This window comes from Ambystoma mexicanum, chromosome 6p (assembly GCF_040938575.1).
Source record: "Ambystoma mexicanum isolate Mex_15411 chromosome 6p, UKY_AmexF1_1, whole genome shotgun sequence".
Taxonomy (NCBI): domain Eukaryota; kingdom Metazoa; phylum Chordata; class Amphibia; order Caudata; family Ambystomatidae; genus Ambystoma; species Ambystoma mexicanum.
Window position 1 is genome coordinate 1,003,395,983 of NC_090935.1, and position 21,869 is coordinate 1,003,417,851.

Genomic DNA, 21,869 nt, shown 5'->3' on the forward strand with positions numbered 1-21,869 from the left:
GATAAACACAACGCACAGCAAAGATCAGGTGGAATGAACATAGATCCTGCATAGATCCTGCATCAGGAACAAGACTGCAAGTTCCGCAGTAGCGAGACACTGGCAGAGCAAACATAATTTGGCACAGATCAAATTTGTAGTCCTGGAAAGAGTCCAAAGAAGAGAGAAACATGAGGATCTACAAAAAAGAATTGATCAACGGGAAACATTTTGGATAGACAGACTAAGTTCCCTTACACCTAAGGGAATCAACAAAGAGATCAATTATATGTGTTTCCTCTAATAGGGCCAAGTATACATGTTGTTCAGGAATATGGCTTTTCTCCAATGTGTTGGCTTCGGTGGTGAGGCGTTATGGACTAAATTCCGATATTATTGAGGACACATTGAAAACATGTGATTGAACTTGATTTTGTATTTTTGTATTCTTGTACTTTTATGGACATGCACTGATTGTACATTATGAAATATTTTGAAGTTTTTGTTTGTCACGCGATTTACTCCTCATAATCAGATTTTCGACCATGGCTAGCACCAATATAATATTTGTTGACTTTATAGAACACGTATGTGTTAATTGCACTTGGAAACCTTACTAACCACAATTAATTACCGAGGACATGTCCACACCTATACATACCAGTTAGAGCTTCCAATAGCAACGTACAACACGCATCCACCTGAGGGCCATGGCAACAGTCCCGCCCCACTGCGCTCCGGCAGGGCGGTGGGTCCCGAGGCGTACGTGCAGCGGCAAACGCGCTGCTGCTCGACGCCCCGCCCACGTTCCCATGACAACCCTTAAAAGCATCATTGCTCGCGCACGGTTTACTTTCGCTTCCACAGCGAGCGCGATCGGTTCTGCGCGCGAGTCATACTTGTGCAGGTAAAAGCTCACTGATCTAATCGGCTTAGTTATGCATCTGGATATAGCGACAGAAATAGTAATACATACTTCCCCTCTGGTAATCAACAGGAACTTTGAAGACATTCTTCAAGAGCATTCACAGGAGAGGACAACTTGCATTTAGCAGGTACAGGGTGCTGTATGCAAAGGTGGTAAATAATTGTAAATACTTAGTAATATGGCGATTCTGACACACTTTCCTTTACCTTCCTCCCGCATTTGCAACATTGATTTGGATCTACCTGGGGTATGTGTTTTACTTTTTTTCAAACCATGAATTGCATTTATGTGTCTTTTGATAAATGAATTATGTTAACACTGTTTAGATTCTATATTCACTTCAGTACAGCCCTGAAGATGGTCATAGACCGAAATGCATTGGCATATGTGCTTTTTTGAATAATTGACCTATCTATTTCGAGTTGCCTCGCAATATTTGAACTAAGAAACACAAAACCAAGAAATGTGAATTAAACATTTCTTTTGGAAAACCATGTACCGTCTGGTGATACATTTGTTTGACATTATAAGTACTTCACGCATGTTCAGGCAGAACCATGGACGAAGAGTGGACAGGACGACTAAGGAACAGGTTGGGAAAAATGGCACCATTAGGAAAATCAGGAGTGAAGGTGAGTGCAGATACAACGACAAAGGAGAAGTTACAACTCCCATTAATACACAGGGGAGGAGGGAGGCCGAATTACATACACTGGGCTCAGATGGATAAGGCTAATTTGTTAAAGTTATTGCCCCCGCTATCAGGGGGGCAAGCAAGTGGATATATGCCTTTGAGAAACACGCAGCCGGGGTACCTCTAGCAATAGGCGACGTGAAGAGTTTACTGGTATCAGCAGTTGGGGATCAAGCTGACACAGTATGGGTAAAAGCTGGTTTCCCGGGAGTAACGTTAGACTGCGATCGTCATGATGGTGCCTCCTTTAACACAGTACATGCCAGGTTGTGGGATGCCTTGCGGGAAACGTTTCCAGATACCCCAGATTTGCAGTCAGTAATGCAATGTACAATGATTGACGGGGAAGATGCTATGGATTACATTTTTCGGGTCCAAGAGATGTGGAGAGCAGAAACGGGCACGCCCTGGTATCAATCGACCTCACTATTCTACTTCATAATAAAGAGGGGGCTCCCAAAAGAGGTGCAAAAAGCACTTGACAAAATAGCAGGTATTAAAGCAAAAGGATGGCCCGAAATACAGAGCATAATAGTTCACCACTGTAAACGAATAAAAGAAAGGGAAAAGGAGGTAGCACCGAGGAGATTGGCAGACGAGGCAAAACTAGTACAAACAAAGCTGGTGAAGGTTGCCGCAGCAGTAGCCGTACTCTCACACAGCAGGGAGGGAGATGAGGAGGAGGAGGGGCTAGTAGCAATACAAGGGAGGATGGCAACGAGTTGGGCAGGAGCAGGGCAACGGCAGTGGAATGAACAGGAGCAGAGTGGAGGTCAGCAGTGGCAAGAGTGGGCCCCTCGAGGGGGACGAGGTGGGTACAGGAGCCGAAGAGGGGGTGGACAAGGGTACGGGGGAATGGGGGGAAACGGATGGCAGGGTCCCGAAGGTGCGCAAGGAAGTTGTTGGAACTGCGGAGAGTTGGGGGCACTTTTCCAGAGAATGCAGGAGTAGAACAAACAACGGGTTTCCAGAGGTAGAACACTATGGCCATCCTCATCCGGGGAGCCCATATGGTCTCCCAATGGGACAACAACAAAGGGACCCAGGGCAGGGGTACCCTGAGCAAAGGCAGGGACACCAATACAGAACACAGAATCACCCACAGAACAACAACACTATGCACTAGGCCCCAGGCAACCCTTTCGCAACGACAGCAAATGGAGCCCCAGCACCAGCCCCCTATAGTGGTGTATCAGTAGTTTCAGGGAGTGTGTTCAACCAAAGAGGGACAATGAGACACCCCGCATAGGACAGCCCACAGAGAACACTTGCGTGTCCTGTTCTATCTACCACCTACCATGCAGCAGAGGAACCATTGGTAGGGGCGCAGATAGGAGACAAGCAGTTCATATTCATGGTGGATTCGGGAGCGGAGAAATCATGCATTAGGGAGGGCCGGTTTCCGTTATCTAACTGGAAGTTAGAGACGCAGGGGTTCTGTGGGGCTGTAATTGAAGTTCCTTACACAGAAGCTTTGGATGTGACAGTGGGGGGTAAAACGGTAAAAACACCCTTGCTGTATTATGAACAATCGCCAATAAACTTACTAGGAAGGGACCTTCTTAGCAAGCTTAACATGACAATATCATTCACAGAAAGAGGAATAGTGTGTTCAACACCAGGAATATGCCCATTACGTGTAATGCTGGTAGTGCAGGCTCAAACAACTGCTCCGGAAATACGCGGCCTGCCAGTGGACGAAAGAATGTTCATGGAAGGTTTGAAAACACTGGCCCAAGTAGTTCCTGAGCTAAAAAAGCTGGAGTGGAGAATACCCGCAGAATTCATCTTCCGCCCAATAGTGCGCCCAGACATAGCACCAGGGTCAGTACTGTGCATCAATGCTAACATTGCTCTACGAGACTTATCTGATGAGGATCTCTTCCCTGATTCAGACAATGATGGCGAAATAATAATGAAAATAGCAATGCCCTGTGACATTTTGATTCAGGCTAGACAAATTCCCGTCCAGTTGATGGCAGTGGTGGGAACACCACCGTCATTTTTTGACGATGACATGCGACTGGTGCCAAACAATTTGTGGACAACAGGCCCCCATGATGTGGGGTTGTTGCATGGAGTGACACCAGTGGTAATAAAGCTCAAACAAGGGGCAATTCTGCCCTGAGTGAAACAATATCCATTGTCCCGCGAAGCTGAGGAAGGGATAAGAGACAATAAATGCATTGCTAGCACAGGGGATAATAGTGCCTTCGAACTCCCCATGTAACACATGTATCTACCCGATCAAAAAAGCAAAGGGAGGGGCTTGGAGGATGATCCAGGATTTACGCCCCCTAAATGACGTCATACAGAAAGAGTTCCCTTTGGTCCCGAACCCTGCTTCAATATTATGCAGTATCCCAAAAACGGCATCACATTTCACAGTGGTCGATTTGAAAAACGCATTCTTCTCCATCCCCTTAGCAGAAGAAAGCAGATACCTGACGGCATTCACCTTAGGGGGAAAGAGATCCGAACATTGCAGATTACCACAGGGATACTGTGAGAGCCCAAGCATATTCAACCGCATACTACACGAAGACCTGGGTAATTTATCAGTTGAAAGCACAATCATTCAGTACGTAGACGATTTGCTCGTCTGCGCACAGAATGAAGAAACATGCAGAAAAGACTCAGTAACACTCCTGTCGCTGCTGGCAAATAAGGGGTAGAAAGTGGACAAGGAAAAGTTACAATACTGTCAGAAAGAGGTCCTGTACTTGGGGCAGCTGATATCAAAAGACGGGAAGGAAAAGAATAATCCCTGACAGGGTAGAAGCCATAAGATCAGTAAGAGAACCCACAACAGTGAAGGAGATGCAGAAATTCTTGGGAATGTACAACTATTGTAGAGCATGGATATTAGATTATGCAGCCTATACCAGACCATTACTGCAAGCACACAAGGAAGCACAACAAGAGAACAGGAAAATAGAATGGTCCAAAGAGATGAGTGACTCATTCAAGTCACTAAAAGAATTGATTTCGAGTGCTCCAGTACTAGCCAACCCTGATTATGAACGCAAGTTTTACCTATTCTCACATTGTAAGGGAACACTCATGACAGCTGTACTGACACAAAAGACTTCCCTAGGACACAAACCGTTGGCTTACTATAGTGGCACCTTGGATGCGGTGATGCAAGGACATTTCGCATGCGAGCAATCACTCGCCGCCGCCGCATTCGCCACTGAGAAAAGTGCCACAATAGTAATGGGATGCCCTGTCACATTGTTTGTGGAACACTCATTATTTGCAATACTTGAGAGATCAAAAAGTACACTGACCACACAGCGAGCAACTGCCTATGAAATAATATTGTCCAGCACCAATATCCATGTGGTACGATGCAGGACAGTAAATCCGGCAACATTCATCACAGAACCATGCACACTAGAGGACATGCAGGAACACAATTGTGCGACTTACACAGGGGAAACAGGGGAGGACACGGTGGTGTGCGAGAATGCCCTGAGCGAGGGGGAGGTGTACTTTGTGGATGGGTCAGCATCGATTGACATGGACACGGGAGAGAAACATGTGGGATTGGCAGTGGTGAGGTTAGAAGAAGGTGAGTATGAGACACTAGTGCAGTATCGCCTTCCATCACATTTCTCAGCACAAGCAGCAGAACTTATTGCCCTAATAGAAGCATTACATGCAGCTAAAGGTTGTGCAGTAACAATATACACAGATTCAGCTTACATGACGACAACAGTACATGGAGGTCTGGCATGATGGGGGCGGCGGGGGTTTCGAAGAGCAGATGGGACCCCAGTGCAACATGCAGAACTACTGAAGGAGTTAATTGAGGCCCTAAAAGATCCAACAGTGGTAGCAATAGTGAAGTGCCAAGCACATACGTCCAACACAGACATTGTGTCTTTGGGGAACGCGGCAGCGGACGGTGCTGCCAAGGAAGCCTCATACTTTGAAAAACATGAAACGGGTGAGTACATGCTACAGCACAAGACAAACGAAGAGCTCCCAGAAGGATACAATGTGATGCCCATATCACAAATACTAGAGCTGCAGGAAGGAGCAAGTGGTGATGAAAAGATGATGTGGGAAAAACGAGGGTGCAGCCAATCAGCACCAGACTTACTATGGCGACAAAATAACTCAGGGAAAGTAGTAATGCCGGTCAAACTATTAGAAATAGCATTTCAGCAATTACACTTTCCAGCACACAACACCAAACAACACATTGCAGCAGAGATACAAGAAGATTGGTTCGTGCCCTGTCTCCAGGAGCATGTATCAAGATTGACAATGGAGTGCACAACGTGCCAGATATACAACTCTGGAATGACGTTAGGTATACTCGGGGGAACAATTCCAAAACAGTAGGACCCTTCAGGGAACTGCACATAGACTACACGGATATGGGGGAAAGGTGTAATGGGGCACGCTACATGATAGTGGTTGTATGCCCGTTCTCGAGGTGGGTGGAAGCAGGCCCATGTGCACAACCTGATGCTAAAAGCGCTGCAAAGTTCCTAGTAAGGGAAGTGTTCCCGCGGTGGGGAATTTGCGACGTAATTCGCTCAGACAACGGCACTCACTTTGTGACCAAGCTCTTCAAAGAAGTGACCACATTATTGGGAATAAAACATAAATTGAGCTCAATTTATCATCCTCAAAGTAATGGCGTGGTAGAAAAGATGAACGGACTGTTAAAAGGGAGACTGTCCAAATTGTGTTTCCCATTAAAGAAAAACTGGATCTACTGTTTGCCCCTTGCGCTGTTTGAGCTGAGGAATCAGCCAAGCATGGACCACCATTTGTCCCCGCACGAAATCATGACCGGGAGATGAATGCACACAGCACACTCGCGCTGCGCCAACACTCAGATGTGCACAGAAGCGCTGCGATATTGGGAGATGAGTTCACAGAATACCTGAAAAAGCTAACTAGGGCAGCGCGCGCAATATCAAAGCAGCTCTCGCCACCATTCACAAGGGAAGAATGGAACACAACGGAGTCCCTTACGAAACCTGAAACACCGGTACAACTGATGCCAGGAGAGTTCATTTATGTCCGGAGCTTTGTGCGCCGGTGGAATGCGCCACTGTTCCACGGACCATATGAAGTGGTATTTTGTACCTCTACAGCTGTAAAAGTTAAGGGCCTCAAATATTGGATACATTTGACAGATGTGTGAAAGGCATATAATAGTGTGCAGGAAGAGGTGGATGAGGAGGCACAGACAACAGCAAACAATACTAATGAAAATGATGAGTGAACGTTAACATGTGAGTGGACGAAGTGTACCTGATAAAGAAAATTGTTAACGAGAAACATTATATTACAGGTTATCGATAAAGATGAAGGATTAAAAAAAAAATAGATTTATGTACAAATAATAATGTGAAGAATACGTATATTGTCTGCTCCCTTCTCTGTACATCCCAACCCCCCTCCCAATCCCATTCCCCTTCCTTGATATCTTGGCACTGGTAGTGCCAACAAAAATGTTTACATGCATGCACTTAATGCACTTTTATATCTCAAACAGGAACTACCATGGCAACTAACGGGCAGCCTGCAACGGATAGATTTATTAGATATAGAGAATTTTTAGCTGAGAGATGTAGATATTCGTATGAGTGTGGATTGTCTGTATGCATTACATTGTTCTTTACAATTATGTTTGGCCTGGTTACGTATTGGTTTATAGCGTTCATCTCTATCGAGATGAACGAGGGGGGAGGGATTAACGGGACTAATGTGACAAATGAAACAGCAATTGTAAATACTAAAGAAGGTGATTTTTTGGTATGGGATGGAACTAAACTGGTATGGGGATATTACACGACACCATCTAATGTTGCTATTTCGCTAATTGAAGGTTTGAAGGGAAAAATGCAAAACAGCACAACTTCCCCGCCAAAAGTATCTAATTACAATGCCCGCAGTCTAAATGATCGTAACCCCTCTGCTATATCCTGGTTATATAACACCCCCACCAGCCGGCCCGCTCCCGTGACAAAAAACACACTATTAGATAGCATGAAGAAAGAGAATGAAGAAATGAATGACAGCGAGATATGAAATATTATATGATGATTGGGCAAAGGGGGGCAAGAGGGAGAAAGTGGGGCCCACACCGTCCATCGCCCATGAAGCTGGGAAATACCTTAGAAAAAGAAATAACAGACGAAAAAAGGAGGCGGGAGGAGGAAATATGACAAATATTATGGGTTAGGATTAGACAAAATGGAAGATCCACGACACCCCCACCAGACAAATAAATGGTATACGGACATGAGTGCAACGGCTAAGCAAACAACAAATGAGAGCTGTTATGTCTGCTCCCTCACTCCCCATGCTTCAGGCACACCCAAAGTATTGTTACCCAAAGAGTTGCCTATTGTCGATGCCCAGTGTCTCCTTCCTCTCACGTTGTGCAGAATTAAGAACACCTTCCAGGCACATGAGGGGACTTTTAAAATGCTGCAGAATGAGAAGACCTGTTGTCCAAAGGCGGTAGGAGTGGTATGTTTGGAGGAGCCATTTTTTATAATACAAGGGACACTTTTTTCAGACAACAAGTGGAAGGACGAAGAAATAATGTGCAAGGCTGAAGCACTGCGGGGTGTGGCACCAGAGAAACTGCAATGGATAAAAGAGACATGCACACCAGTATGGAAGGAACACATCTCAAAATTGACTTGGGTAACGGCCATTGAAAAACCCTTCAAGCTGCAGAAAGAACTAAACTATGAACTGTGTTTCAAGGGAGACGGGAGAACCACCATGGGGGCAAACAAGAACTGTAACAAGACCCTCACCATCCCAGATATGAGAAAAGGGACAGCGGCCCTAATGGACACCTATTGGGTATGTGGCAATCAGGCATACCTACACCTCCCACAATCCTGGGGTGGCAGCTGTTCATTGGCCACCCTACACTCCGCACTAATGGTAATCCCGGAAAGCCACATTGATGGGAGCAAGAAAACGCGAGGAAAATCTCAACAGAGTGAGGCCCAGCCAACTGCAGAGTCACAAGTATATGTCCTGTCTTCCGGGAACAAGAAAGGGGTGCTGCCCCGAAACAAACGATCATCGAACTACATATCAAAAGCATCATCAGAACTGCTGGCACAGATCCCGGATAGATATTGATTATTCAGCTCTGCAGAAACGTTCTTTGCCTCACTCATCCCAAGCATCCAGGCGCGAGCAAATGCCAAGTGGCTCCAAATCACACGTTGGGAGCTGATCCAGCGTGCAAATGATACTGAAGAAGGGTTTAATGTAATAAAAGTGGAACTGCGAGCACTACGGCTAATGACCATGCAAAACAGGTATGTCTTGGATCTGTTGACAGCAATGGACGGAGGTGTTTGCCGAAAAATTGGAAGTGCCTGCTGCACTTTCGTACCTTCCGAAGACGCAGATAACGGCTCCCTGTCCCATGTGATCGAAGCAGTACATAACCTAGGAGAAAGAATGAGAATGGAAGGTGGAGCAGAAGAAAGTACATGGTTCGACAATATCTTCTCCTGGGTCCCATCGTGGCTGGGAACGACTGTCAAATTTTTGATGCCGGCTGTAGTGTTCCTCCTTTTCATTTTCTGCCTGTGCCAGGTGGGTCTTCGATGTTGTGCTAACGCAGTGCCGAATGGTGCAATAATGATGGTGACAATGGGCAACGCCCGCGGTACAATACAAACTATGCAGGAAGTACAGGTACAAACAGGAACAGATGACACGTCAAGATACCAGATAGTGCCCAGGTACCACGACAAGGATATAGTAGATAAATTATGGCATACTACAATTAAAGAGCCCTGTATACTGGAATGGTACGAGGAGGTGTGGGTGGACTTGGAAGGGGAGAGCGGATGTATCTACCTGACCTGCACCCCAGATGAATATGCTAGGAGAGGTGAGAGCCTGCGAGGGGTGTGCAGAGCATGGATCCCCATAAAAGGCACACCTGCATGGGATGACGCAATAATTGACGAGGAAGAGTGCAGGAGATTGGAGGATTTAATGAATTTGTTACTTAAGTAACGAAAGGGGGGAAATGTATGGGAGGATTGGTCCAAGGGACCCCCCTCCCCTGCATCCTCTCCCCCGGTGAGGTCCATGGCTCGTCAGGGGTCCTTCCTGCCACCAGGGCCCAGGTGTTGGATGGGCCACTGGCTGAAGACATTGACCAAACCTGCTGAATTTAGCTATGCCCTGGAAACCAGTTTGTCTAATAAAGATGGTTTGAGCCCTGTGCACCGCAGCGCGGCCCCCACCCTTGGAGAGTTTCAATTACCCCTGTGGCCGCAGCTCTCTGGCAGATCCGTTGAGAGTCCGTTCCCACGAACAGACGGACATGAGCTAGTGTTAGATACCAACACTGTAACATTTTACCTTCCGCAGTGTATCGCTGTTTCCAGCATGACCCGGCCAGCAGGGCCTGGGTGGAAAAGAACTGTAAAAAGGTCCCCTGACAAAAGCAGAATCCCAAAATACTAATGAGCAAACCACCTGTGGTGAAACTTCTCTCTCCACGGCCCCTCTGACTAAAAACCTGTAAACTCCATAAAAATGAGTGTGTGTTTACATGACATTAGGGATGAAGCACCCATATACCTGTAGCTATGCGCAAATACTAAAAGTGTCCCGGGTTTTTTTTGTGTTATGTGTTTCATCAAGAAGACTGCACCCCACGGTCCCGCGCCATAAATGAACTAATGCTGCTAGAGTGCAAAGGAAGACAAATGTAACCATATTGAGAGCTCACGTAAGGGGTGCATGAAAATGCACCATATGTATGTCCACGCTCACCATGTGCCACTGCCGCCAGTCTCATTGGCGGGTTGTTCCTGCGCGCTCCACCAACCTTACTACTACCTCACTTACTGCGCATGTATAGGCATATAACAAAATGTTGTAGTTGTTAGAAAATTAGTGTATAAGTAATATGCTCGAATTGGCCATATGGATGGCACTAGCAACGTCAAAAACGTGAGCTTTGAAAAGACTCAATGAGTATTGTATATTATATGAATGTTTATGTCTCTTCCACCTAAAATATGCAACACACGAGGAAAATACCTTTGCGAGCACATGCAAGGCCATTCCCCCTTCCCCCCAGTGAAGCCTGCCAGACGGAAAAGCAGAGGCCTGTGCTGCCCTGCTCCACCTCCCCCAATTCGGCTGGAGCCACTTCAAGCATTCACATTCCCCCGCAGCACCCAAGGCCACGGCCTGCCACCTGAATTATTTACAACCCAGCAGTAAACCCCGGCCTTAAAACACAGATCCAAAGGCGCCCTTTCTTAGGCTCCACGACCCACCGGCTCACCTTAGGTTAATGGCCCCTGTAAAATTAGGACACCCAATATTATGGCAACACTACAGGAACACATCTATAATGACTTCTAACAAGAATTGATAACGCAGACCGCCTGTTGCATGCCCTGAGACCCAACCCCGCGACCTATGATACCCGGTCAACAGGACGATGGTAACCATGTATTGATGTATCACCACAAGACCCCCCTCTAGGTGCATTCCTCCTGTGTTGCATTAACCTGTAGAATAACCTATTGGAAGATTCACCAGGGAAGATAATATTGCAATGTTGAATGACTGCGGTGTACGTGGCCCTAGGGCAGAAAGTCAGGAAAGACATTCATCTCCGACACTGGTCACGGTTGGCCCAACAATACCGTCCGGATGAGCCCAGCTGACCTGCCAGGCCCAGCCCAACCCACAAGGGTAACCAGTGACGTCCTCCAGCCGCGGCAAACCACATCGCAGCAGCACCTATAGCTAGTCGTCGCAACCCAATCCCCACTAACCTGTGCCCCCTATAGCATGTAGGTTCTTATGACGCTTTTTGTAAATATATACGCCTGTCTTTGCTATTGTCAGACAGAGCGCTCTCTGAGTTTGCAGAGTTCTTTGCATGCCCTATTCTGATTGATAAACTCCCGTTTTGGCTCACCCGCACTTTGTCCAGGCCTTATTCCCATCCTGGGAGAGTCCATTATTGTCTCTCATTGTGGGGAGGTTCGTGCTATCTGGGGACGCTCGCCTTCAGCCAGTAGTCAAGTTCGTGAGATATGTCAAGCGTTAGACCTGTCTGACACATGGCGGCATCACAACCGAGATGCGAAAGACTTCACATTCTACGCGCCCGTTCTCAACACCAGCTCCAGGATAGATTACATCATGGCCTCCACCCATTGTCCGTTTGCCTGGGGAGCGAGCCAAATCCTACCACGCACGCTATCCGACCACTCAATGGTCACACTTGACGCCTCCATGGTGGGCGCAACAGTCCCCGGATTGAACTGGAGATTCAAGCCGGGTGCGCTTTCGGACACTGTTTTCGCAGAGGAACTGTGTGAGGAAATAACATCCTTCATTGAGAGAAATCAAGGCTCAGTCAAGGCGACCAGCACCATCTGTGAAACGCTAAAGTGCTTTGTGCGTGGAATATGTTTGGGTATGGAAAATGGTGTACTGAAGCTGATACGCATTGAACTCTCCGACAGCGAAACCCGGCTGAAGGAACTAGAAATGAAGACTATCTCAGCTCCAAGCCCGCAAATCCAGGCAGAGCTGAAGGAGGAGTTTCAGAGGTTCAGGGACACAGCCGAAAGACAGCTAAAATTCCTGGGGCGGAGACACCAGATCCGACAATATGGAGAGGGTCAGAAGCCAGGAGCCCTGCTCGCCCGATTAATTTCGGTGGACAAAGTCCCTACCCGGGTGGAATGTGTTAAAGACGCACAAGGGCAGCGTGTCTATGCAGAAGTGGACATCGCCAAGGCATTTCGTGACTTCTACCATGACCTGTACAGCTCTAGAGGCGATTCGGATTCTGAATCTCTGCAAGAATACCTAGACGACACTGAGCTGTACTGGGTGGAAGCAGACCTACGAGAACCTCTTAATGCTCCGATAACGACAGAAGAAATACTGGAAGCAATAAAATCCCTCCCGAGCTCCAAGGCACCAGGTCCAGATGGACTTACCGGAGAGTTTTACAAGGCCTACGCAACTTCCCTTGCCCCTCTATTGCTACGCGTATATGAAGAATCCATTGAAAGCGGATGCCTTCCCCCAACACTACGGGAAGCCGATATAATTCATTTACACAAAGCCGGCAGACCCGCTGATGAATGTGCATCCTATAGACCAATTTCTCTGATCAACCTGGACAATAAAATCCTGGCCAAAATTCTTGCATCCAGGCTCCTTCTCCTGATGCCAGCACTAGTGATTGGAGACCAAGCCGGATTTATCCCCGGGCGCAGCACCACCTATGGCATCAGGCGTCTGTTTGGCATCATGGAGGCCCTGGATCGATCGCAACAGGCAATAGCGGTGCTTCTTGACGCCGAGAAGGCATTTGACTCTGTGGAATGGCCATTCATGCTAGCAACGCTTAGACAAATGGGTTTTGGCAACATCTTTATTAAATTGGTGTCATTATTGTACAACAGCCCCCGATCCTACCTTACACTAGGGAACACTAGATCCACGTGCATTTCACTTGAACGCGGAACAAGGCAGGGATGCCCACTTTCAGCTTTGATCTTTGCTCTTATTATGGAACCCCTGGCTTCCAGACTACGCGAATTCCAAATACACAGAGGCCTCAAATTAGGCCCCGACAAATTGATTGTCTCCCTCTATGCTGATGATGTTATATTATTTGTCAGCAATCCCCAGGAGAACCTTAACCCGGTAATGCGGGAGGTATTAAGATTTGGGCAAATGTCGGGACTGAAAATCAATCATTCTAAATCTGTGATATTCCCCCTGACCCCTCACACGGTGCAATTTGCCGATGACCATGGCTTTAAATGGGAGAACTCAAGGGTACGCTACTTAGGTATATATATGTCACGAGATATATAAAGACAACTATGTCTCCACGCTCACCTCTACTCAGGAACGAGTGCACAGGTGGAAAACGCTCCCGCTAACGCTGTGGGTCAGGACCTCTCTTACGAAGATGGTTATACTCCCCAAGCTTCTTTACTTGTTTACCAATATCCCGTTACTCCTCCCCAAATCCTTCCTCCTGAAAGTCAAGACTGCAGTCCTGGAACTGCTATGGGCCGGTAAACCGGCGCGTGGGCTACGACACCCTAGTTCTGCCGACATCAAAAGGAGGCCTTGCGCTCCCAGACATTGAGAAGTACTATTGGGCATCTCAGGCACAGTTTCTAAGCCACTGGTACACAACCCACTCTGTGCGTCCGCATGTGCAGGTGGAACGTGCTCTGGCTTCTCCCGACTTGCTCAGTACCGTCATCATTAGACAAATCCCTGTTCCGTACAACACTCTAAATACGGTCCTCCCTACGTACGCAGTCTGGAAGAAGATGGCTGCTAAGTATGGGGTGACCGTGAGATACTCCCCTTTGCTACCGATCAGGTTCATCCCGGGTGTTCTGCTCACGAATGAAAAAGTGTTCTTAATATGGGCCGACAAGCTTAACATTCACTCCTTCGGTGATGTCTTCCCGGGAGGCACCTTCCTAACGCCTCAGATGGCCAAAGAAAGGGGCGGAAGCACCTCACTGGATATTTTCTTTATTTCAGACTGCGCTATACCCTGCAAAAAATACTGCCCTCTTTTCCTGAACAACCCCCTACATGGTATCTGCTGCACAAAACCATCCAGGCAGAGGGAGAGGGGTGGCTAGTCTCAGCACTCTACAGGTCCCTAGTGGCAGACACTGGGTCACCCAATGCAAGAACTCAACAAAGATGGGAATCGGACCTCCAGATGTCGATAGATGCTGGGAACTGGTCCTACATTCTATATCCAACCCAAAAAGTCGCGGTGAATACACGATATAAACTAATACACTTTAATTACGTGCACCAAACGTATTACACCCCTGCCAAGAAACACCGACATCACCCTGAAGTATCAGCCCAATGTGAACGTTGTACAGCGGCGCATGCCGACTTTTTCCACCTGGCATGGGACTGCCCCGGAATCCAGTGGTTCTGGGTCTCAGTCCTGCAGATCATCGCCGATATTATTGGGGAACAAGTAGCTCTGCTACCATTGGCGGCCCTTCTCGGCCTCACAAAATACTTACGCCCCACATCCCGCAGACTGGCAGCTCTCCTCCTGGTGCTGGCCCGTAGGCGAATCGCTATGGCCTGGAGCCGGGGCCCCTTACCCAAAATTGAAGATTGGAAAAAAGACATTACCTATTGTCAGGATGTAGAGAGCAAATTTATAAGAACTGTATCACTGCATGCTCGACCCCCTGACATCTGGGGGCCGTATATTACATATCTGCTAAACAGTTCAGCTCCTTCTGCTACTGAGAGCTCCTGACCCCGAAATAGATCTGTGAGATTGAAAGACACTGTATATTTGTGCCTTAATGGTGACTGACAATTAACCAGGAAAGTCCTGATGCTTGTTGTTGTGGACATGAGTGGGGTGGGGCGGCTTCGCGGTCGAACCCGTGAGCGGGAAATGTTATGTTTTCTTTTCACTTTATTCTATTCCTTTCCTTTCCTGCCCTTTTTCAACTCGTCCCTTTCCTCCTCTCTGTTTCGCCTTGTTACGTTAACGCACCCTGATGGTGTACTTGTGTTTTTTTTTGTTGTTATGAAAATCTCATAAATAAAGTTTCAAAAAAAAACAAACATACACTGCAGACATACAAATACAAACACCCATACAGACCCGACACACCCCCTACTCCTGCATCTCAACAAACACTGCGCAGGCATACAAATACAAACACCCATACAGACCCGACAAACCCCCCAACCCCCCATCTCAACATGCACTGCAGGTATACAAATACAAACACCCATACAGACCCGACATACCCCTCCATCCCTGCATCGCAACATACGTACAAAAACAAAAAACACAGTCAGGATGGACCCGAGACAGACAGACACACACACACACAAACATACAACCCCCCACATGTACTTACCGGACGTGCTGTAACGCTGGCGAGGCTTCTGGCATTACGGCTGGCATGGGCGTGGCAAGGCTGAAATGCCTTCCGGCATCAAGCCTTACTGGCCACGCCAGCCGTAATGCTGGCACTCCATTGGTGCAGCACACATGCACTACGAGGCTCGTAGGAGCTGCATGGTTCGTGTGCACTGAACCAATGAGGGCCAGCATTTTGTCCGGCCCGGAAGACAACAAAGACTTTCCTAATGAAGGGCGGACGATGCTGCTTGCGGGCCTCCCTCCATTAGGAAATTCTTTGTTCCTCGCGGGCCGGATAAAATGGCATGGCGGGCCGCAACTGGCCCGCGGGCCGTAAGTTGTGCACCCGTGCTCTAGAGCATCTCACACGCTGCGTTTGAAATATGCATTCCTGTGATTGCATATTCCGAACCCATCGCAGTCGGCAGAGATCAGCAGCCACACATGGCAGAGAGCAATGCATTTCCAATTTTATGCTACCATTTTATGGACTGTATAAGTTTCCAAGCGTACAGTGTTTTGTTTTTCTGTTCAGGAACCAAGTCACAAGTTCAGCCTAAATCCAGATGCACCCTATATTCTTCCATTTGACACTATACTAGGCTAAGATTGCATCCATGAGATTCACTATTCTAATGGAGAATGGGCGATCAATGTCAGCGCTTTCCTATACGCAACACGTTACATGCTTTGTAACCCATTTAGTACTTATACGAGCGTGGGGCAGGAGGCTTTTGTTTACAGTCGTTCCCGATTCCCACGCTTGAATAATTCTTAATATTCGGCAGCTCACACCCTTGCTATTGTTTAAGTGAGTCTTCTGAAGGAGTGTGAGCCATAGTTAAATGTGCTATGCACCAAATGTGCTGCTTAAGTTGAATCTAATAATATTGCTGCATGATACAAATATTTTTGCCCTATACCCCATTAGCCTTTTGCATCAGTCAAAGGACGTAAGCATTCCTTGAAATCAAACCCGATTCAAGGTTAGAGTCTAAAGGATCCAAAGTAGATGATTAAAGTCGCTCAGCTTTGAGGGCGTGTGGCAGTTCCAAAAAACAACTTTGCTTTAACGAGGCTGGCAAGGGTTAATTTACATTTGTCTGTTTTTTGGTTGCACTTAAAGTTTAAACAAACTCACTGTTCCTTCCATTTCTGAAGGGCATACCGTTTCCATATGAACTGCATGATTACATGTTTGACCGTTGTTGATCCTCCCAAAATAATATACCACTTTTGTTATATAGCGCTTCATGGCAAATGCGTCCCACTATGAAGCGCTAGAATAAAGGATGTAATTAATACCCATGTTAATGATACCAAATGTATCGACATCAGAACGATGAAGGGCAGGTCCACCCTGCCGGGGATTCAAACTTTGAAGTGCAATTACAATTTGAGGTAGATTTGTGAAAACCTGTGTGCCAACTGCTTCCTTCCTACCGAAGGCTAGAGTTACCGGGCTGCTCCGAGCAGTCCCCCTTTCCAAAGGAAAGGGGGAGAAAAAACCAGTGAATGTGCTGAGCAGGCTCTTCAAAAACATTTCTGAAGGGAAAAATCGACATACAACAGATGCCTGGCTGCAACAAATGCGCAAAGACTCAAAGGCAAAGGTGAGACACAGCATTCGGCCACAGCACCCTACTGACACCATTTCAACATTAAGCAAACTGACGCATCTTGGCACAACAGTGGTTAGCATTTAGGGTACAATACTTACACTTACCTTTTATTGATCGGCAGGGAGAAGCACCCGGCACCCGAGGGCTCCACGAACGGGAGCACCACGATGGCAAAGTCAGGCTCTGGACTGACTCACTGGGTCTGGCTGCAGCTGGGCCTTGACACGTCCATTTCTGCTGCAATTTCCGTGCCACTGCCAATGGACACAGCAGGTCAAGTAAGGGCAGGCTGCCCATCCCCCTGTGTCAGTGCACTGCGCCTGAAGCACATGAGCTGGAGCAGGGGAAATGCGCCAAGGCACGGGGCCTGGATGTCGGGCGCCAGCGCCACCCGGGGAAGTAAAATGAAGCAACAAATGTTGCTATTTCTGCTATTTGTTGCCCTGAGCTAAGGCTGCAGTACTAGCCTAGCAATACAATATAATTTATATAAAAATGTATGTGGCTGGCTGGTGCGGCCTGGCTTTGCAGGAGCACCTCGAGCTCCGAAGATGGAATAATGCAGAGAAAGACTGCTGTCTCTGCTTGCATACACTCGCCACTCAGACTGCCCCCCTGTATGACTGGTGGTGCCATGTGGCGCAGCCATTGTGTGGTACGGATGGTAAACAGTGAAAGATATTTGTTTCACAAATGTATTTGTAACTTCTTTTTTTAAATGAAGTGTGGTGCAGACTGCTGCTGTGGCGCCCCCTAGAGGCTGACTGACGTCAGGCAGCCGCCTGAGCTGCCTGACACAAAGACCGGCCCTGCCAGTGCAAATGCTAAAGACCCCTATGGGGCCCACGTGCTTTATGGATCAGAAGAAAGCAGACGGACGCCACTAGGGATCCACTGTACACACTCAGTGTGTCATGTACCATTACAATGAAGCCCTCCCCGACATGTTCACATGTCGTGAGTTTTTGTATTTGTTAGCACTGCTTGCCATGCAACACTCACAAACAAAAGTAAACGCTGCCTGGCATGCCAGGCTCCATTTATTCACTTTGCACTGCGGTGTGCAAATGTGAAGGGCAAAAGGCAGTGTACATGCTTGAACGCCACCTTGTGCCCTTTACATTTGCACCCTGCAGTACAAATGACGCAAATGTGGCATGATGATCCGCTTACGTTACACTGTAAACGTAATGGGTCGCCACCGCCAAATTACGTTTTAGTGGCACATGAGTACCTCTGCCTCAGAAGAGCATTTCTTTTTACTCCTCCATGAGATTTTGTATGTAGACATAACACATGGATTATAATGGAATGCGCCTCACACTAGCAATTGCTAATGAGCAGGTGGATGCCATTGAATTCCTTTTAAAACGCTGACTGCAAAGCATATTTGCAGACAGTGTTTTATATCTCTTAATGCGGAGAGTAAAACTGAAGAGTAAAGGCGAGTTTTACTCTTTAGTTTTACTCTCTGCTTTGAGAGTGACCAACATTGCATGCAGGGGACCCAACAGCGCTTAAGTGCAAACTTAGGTGGGTCCCTCCATTCAATTTTCGATTTTAACAAAATGTCTCTTTTTAGAATTGTCTTCAATGTAAAGAGATATTAGTCTTGTTAAAATGTGCTTTGGGATCCCGCTTCAGCAAGGACGTATTGATGTGTTTATGAATGTACTGAAGATGCCCATTACCGGAAGCTAGAATTACAAATGAGTAACCCTTCTTTTCTGCCAATAGACACGCGTCTCTCTTGCCTTTTTCATGATGGGTACTGACAGTTAAGCATGAAACATTCACCAGTAGTGCCAAGTTTCTAAGACTCATTTTTAGGTCCTTTTAAAAACCTCCAGGTGGGCATCGATCGAAGCAAGGAAATTAAAATATGGTGTGGTACATCACATTCCAGGAACACACGCTTCATCCACAGACGTGTGGCCAAACCTGATTAATCATACCATTTAAAGACTTCCTTTGTTGGACTACTTAAAGGTATCAGAGACATATGTATTTGATATGGAGGGGCACATACAATCTTTTCGATGAAGACTTCAACTGAAATAAACGTAAATTTTTGCAATTATGATATGAAGGTGAATCCATCGATGTTGTGATTACAGTCGCAATTATATGTCAATATTTACTTAATGGAAATCAGAGTATAATGGCACATTATGATGTTGTTGCAGATTTACAAATGACGGCTCTGCGTTTGATGCTGCTGTAAAACTGAAAGCCATGGTGAGAGTGTTTCTATTTTCTTCTACTCAATGTTTTGGACACTGTACAGTTTTCAAGTTTCAAGCAATGCGCTTCTCTTCTGAGAACATTGTCTCCACGTTCTTGTGTTACTTTGTAGTGCCACTCTCACTCCTTTTCAAATGGTTATACTAACTGCAGACAGAGGCAGGACGTCTTCTCCAAACGATGATGTATTTGCACCTTGAATGGAACAGCTTTGCTTGAGCACTGCATGCGTACCTGACCCCACCCCTATGGTGTGTCACTAACCATGCCCACCCAGCTGCTGTACTTTTGCCCCTCAGCAAGACCAAGACAACAGGTTTCCCTTTCTAGAGGACCTCATTTCTAAGCCATGTCTTGTTTTTGCTGTCTTCTTTCTGCAAGTGGCATTTTTTCCCTTTTTGCTTCCTGTCTCTAAAAAACCAACTCCAATAGTTATTCTGTATGGGACAAGTGCTGAACCGACCAGAGAATTTGTGCTGGAAGTAGGACTTTACACCTGGTTAGAAAGATTTGTTAATGGGCATGATGTTCTCAGCCGTAAAACGCCTGCCAGGTCTGGTAAGAAGATTGCAATTGTAAGGGTGTCCCTAATAACGCTCACACCAGAATGAATACACCCCTCTAGGGAAATAAGGCCAAAAGGCAATCTTGAAATGATAATAAGATTAATCTTACAAATGAGGATGGTAGCAAAGGACTCTGCTGCCTGAAAATTCTTCTCATGCCCCTCTTCCCGTCCGTTCCTGCCAAAGTGGTTTCAAGCAGGGATTAATATAGGTTCAACTTGTCATGATGATGTCACTGGAGCTGAATCTTGACTTCGGGCCAATCCGTCCTTTTTCCATAATAGGGATGCTTCAAAGCCTTATTTCTTCTTTGTCAGCTGTTTTGTCAGGGCATGCTGTTTTACATTTTGTTAGCTATGCAAAAACACACTGCAGCTCATGCTTTCCTCCATTTTGCTAACTATGCAAAAACACACTGCCGCTCTGCAGACTTTTACAAACCTTGAGGCCTAGCCCAAGGAAAACTAAACATTGTTATTCATGTACAAACATATTTCATCCATTCTATCCATATCCACTCATTCTGCTCACGTTATCTGGGTCTGTAGTTTCCTCAAAAATGTAGACTTAAATTTTATCTCATTCTACACTTTGCCGCACAACTCATGTGAGTCCTTTTTTAACCCGCATGGACCCTTGAAGGACAGCGGACACCTGGTGAGTCAGTTTGTGCTTTGGCCATAGTGAACAACACCGCGCCTGGGGTCTATTTAGATCCTGTAGACCACATTCCTTCTGGGGAGGAGTGGGAGTTCGACTAATAACTCAGAAACAACCAGAAATTCTGTGACTACACAGTTTGCGCAAATCTGCTGGTCACACCATGATTCACCCAGAGAATGGCCCTGGTCATACTGCAACTTCACTCCAAGTTCTCTGTGAGCATCAGAGAGGAGTGGAGACTCTTTGCGGTTTACAGTGTGAAGTCATTTTCAGCAGTGATTGCCTCTGATACTGCCATGCTAGACGTGAATTGCCAGACACCTCTGCTGAAAACCCTGCATGACAGCCCATGCAGCCCCAGAAAGTCCATAACAGACGCAATTGAAATCCAAAATGGCAGACATTTGAAGGCTTGGTCCGTCCCTCCACGTCCTCAATGAACACAGGTGTGCAAATTAAGACCTACCTATCCTAGACACTCAATTATTGATTCACATGGGTGCAGTCCTTCATATCGAGGCCAACCCAGGGAGGGGAGACCTCCGGCTATACAAGCCCATGCTCTCAGTTCATCAGTTGAGAGTGAGTGAGTGAGAGAGAGGAAAGCATCTTTTTAACTCAAGAATGAAAGAGAAATGCAGGTTCCCTAAACCCGCGTTCAGAGACATGCAGTTGCGAGGGTGAGGACAGACGGGTAACTGGAAACTGGAATCCCTGACATGTCCCAAGACAGGGTGGTGTGCGATATCTGGCGGAACGGCTTCTCCTATGTTTCTTTTTCGTATAGATATTATTCCTAGTCTGTCAACTTCTTGAAATTGTGAATAAAAACTGCACATTTGCTGCATATTTTTTCAGCAGCAGTGTTGGTATTGTTATTTTAGATTCCCATTGACCCTCGTGACATTTGCTTTTCCAAATTTTGAAAACTGCATCATCAGTACTTTTACACATTTCCGAAGATGATTTTACAGTACTGGTCCATTTCAATTAAAGAAACTGTAGCAACTATTTCTTTTTCATCATTGTAAACCCTTTGAAAAAGAAAACTGGCAATTGATTCTACTTGACTGTATTACCAAGGGCCCAAGGCATTCCTGACCTGCAACCATTTCTGCAGTAAAAGATAAAACCGGTAAAGCCCCCTTGCAAAAGTGAAGATAGATCAAGGTTAGCTGCCTTGGTTCCATTATATCAAAGTAGTTTTCTTTACTTTATG

The 21,869-nt window shown here is 46.5% G+C and overlaps 1 protein-coding gene across 1 annotated transcript in view; it reads left to right on the forward strand.

The window, feature by feature from the left end:
- Nucleotides 1-21,869, forward strand: part of CCDC192 (coiled-coil domain containing 192) — a 963,016-nt gene that overhangs the window by 185,556 nt on the left and 755,591 nt on the right. The window contains exon 2 of the mRNA XM_069625619.1: nt 19,364-19,415. Within this exon, the coding sequence (XP_069481720.1) occupies nt 19,364-19,415 (52 nt within the window). The remainder of the gene's footprint in view (nt 1-19,363; nt 19,416-21,869) is intronic.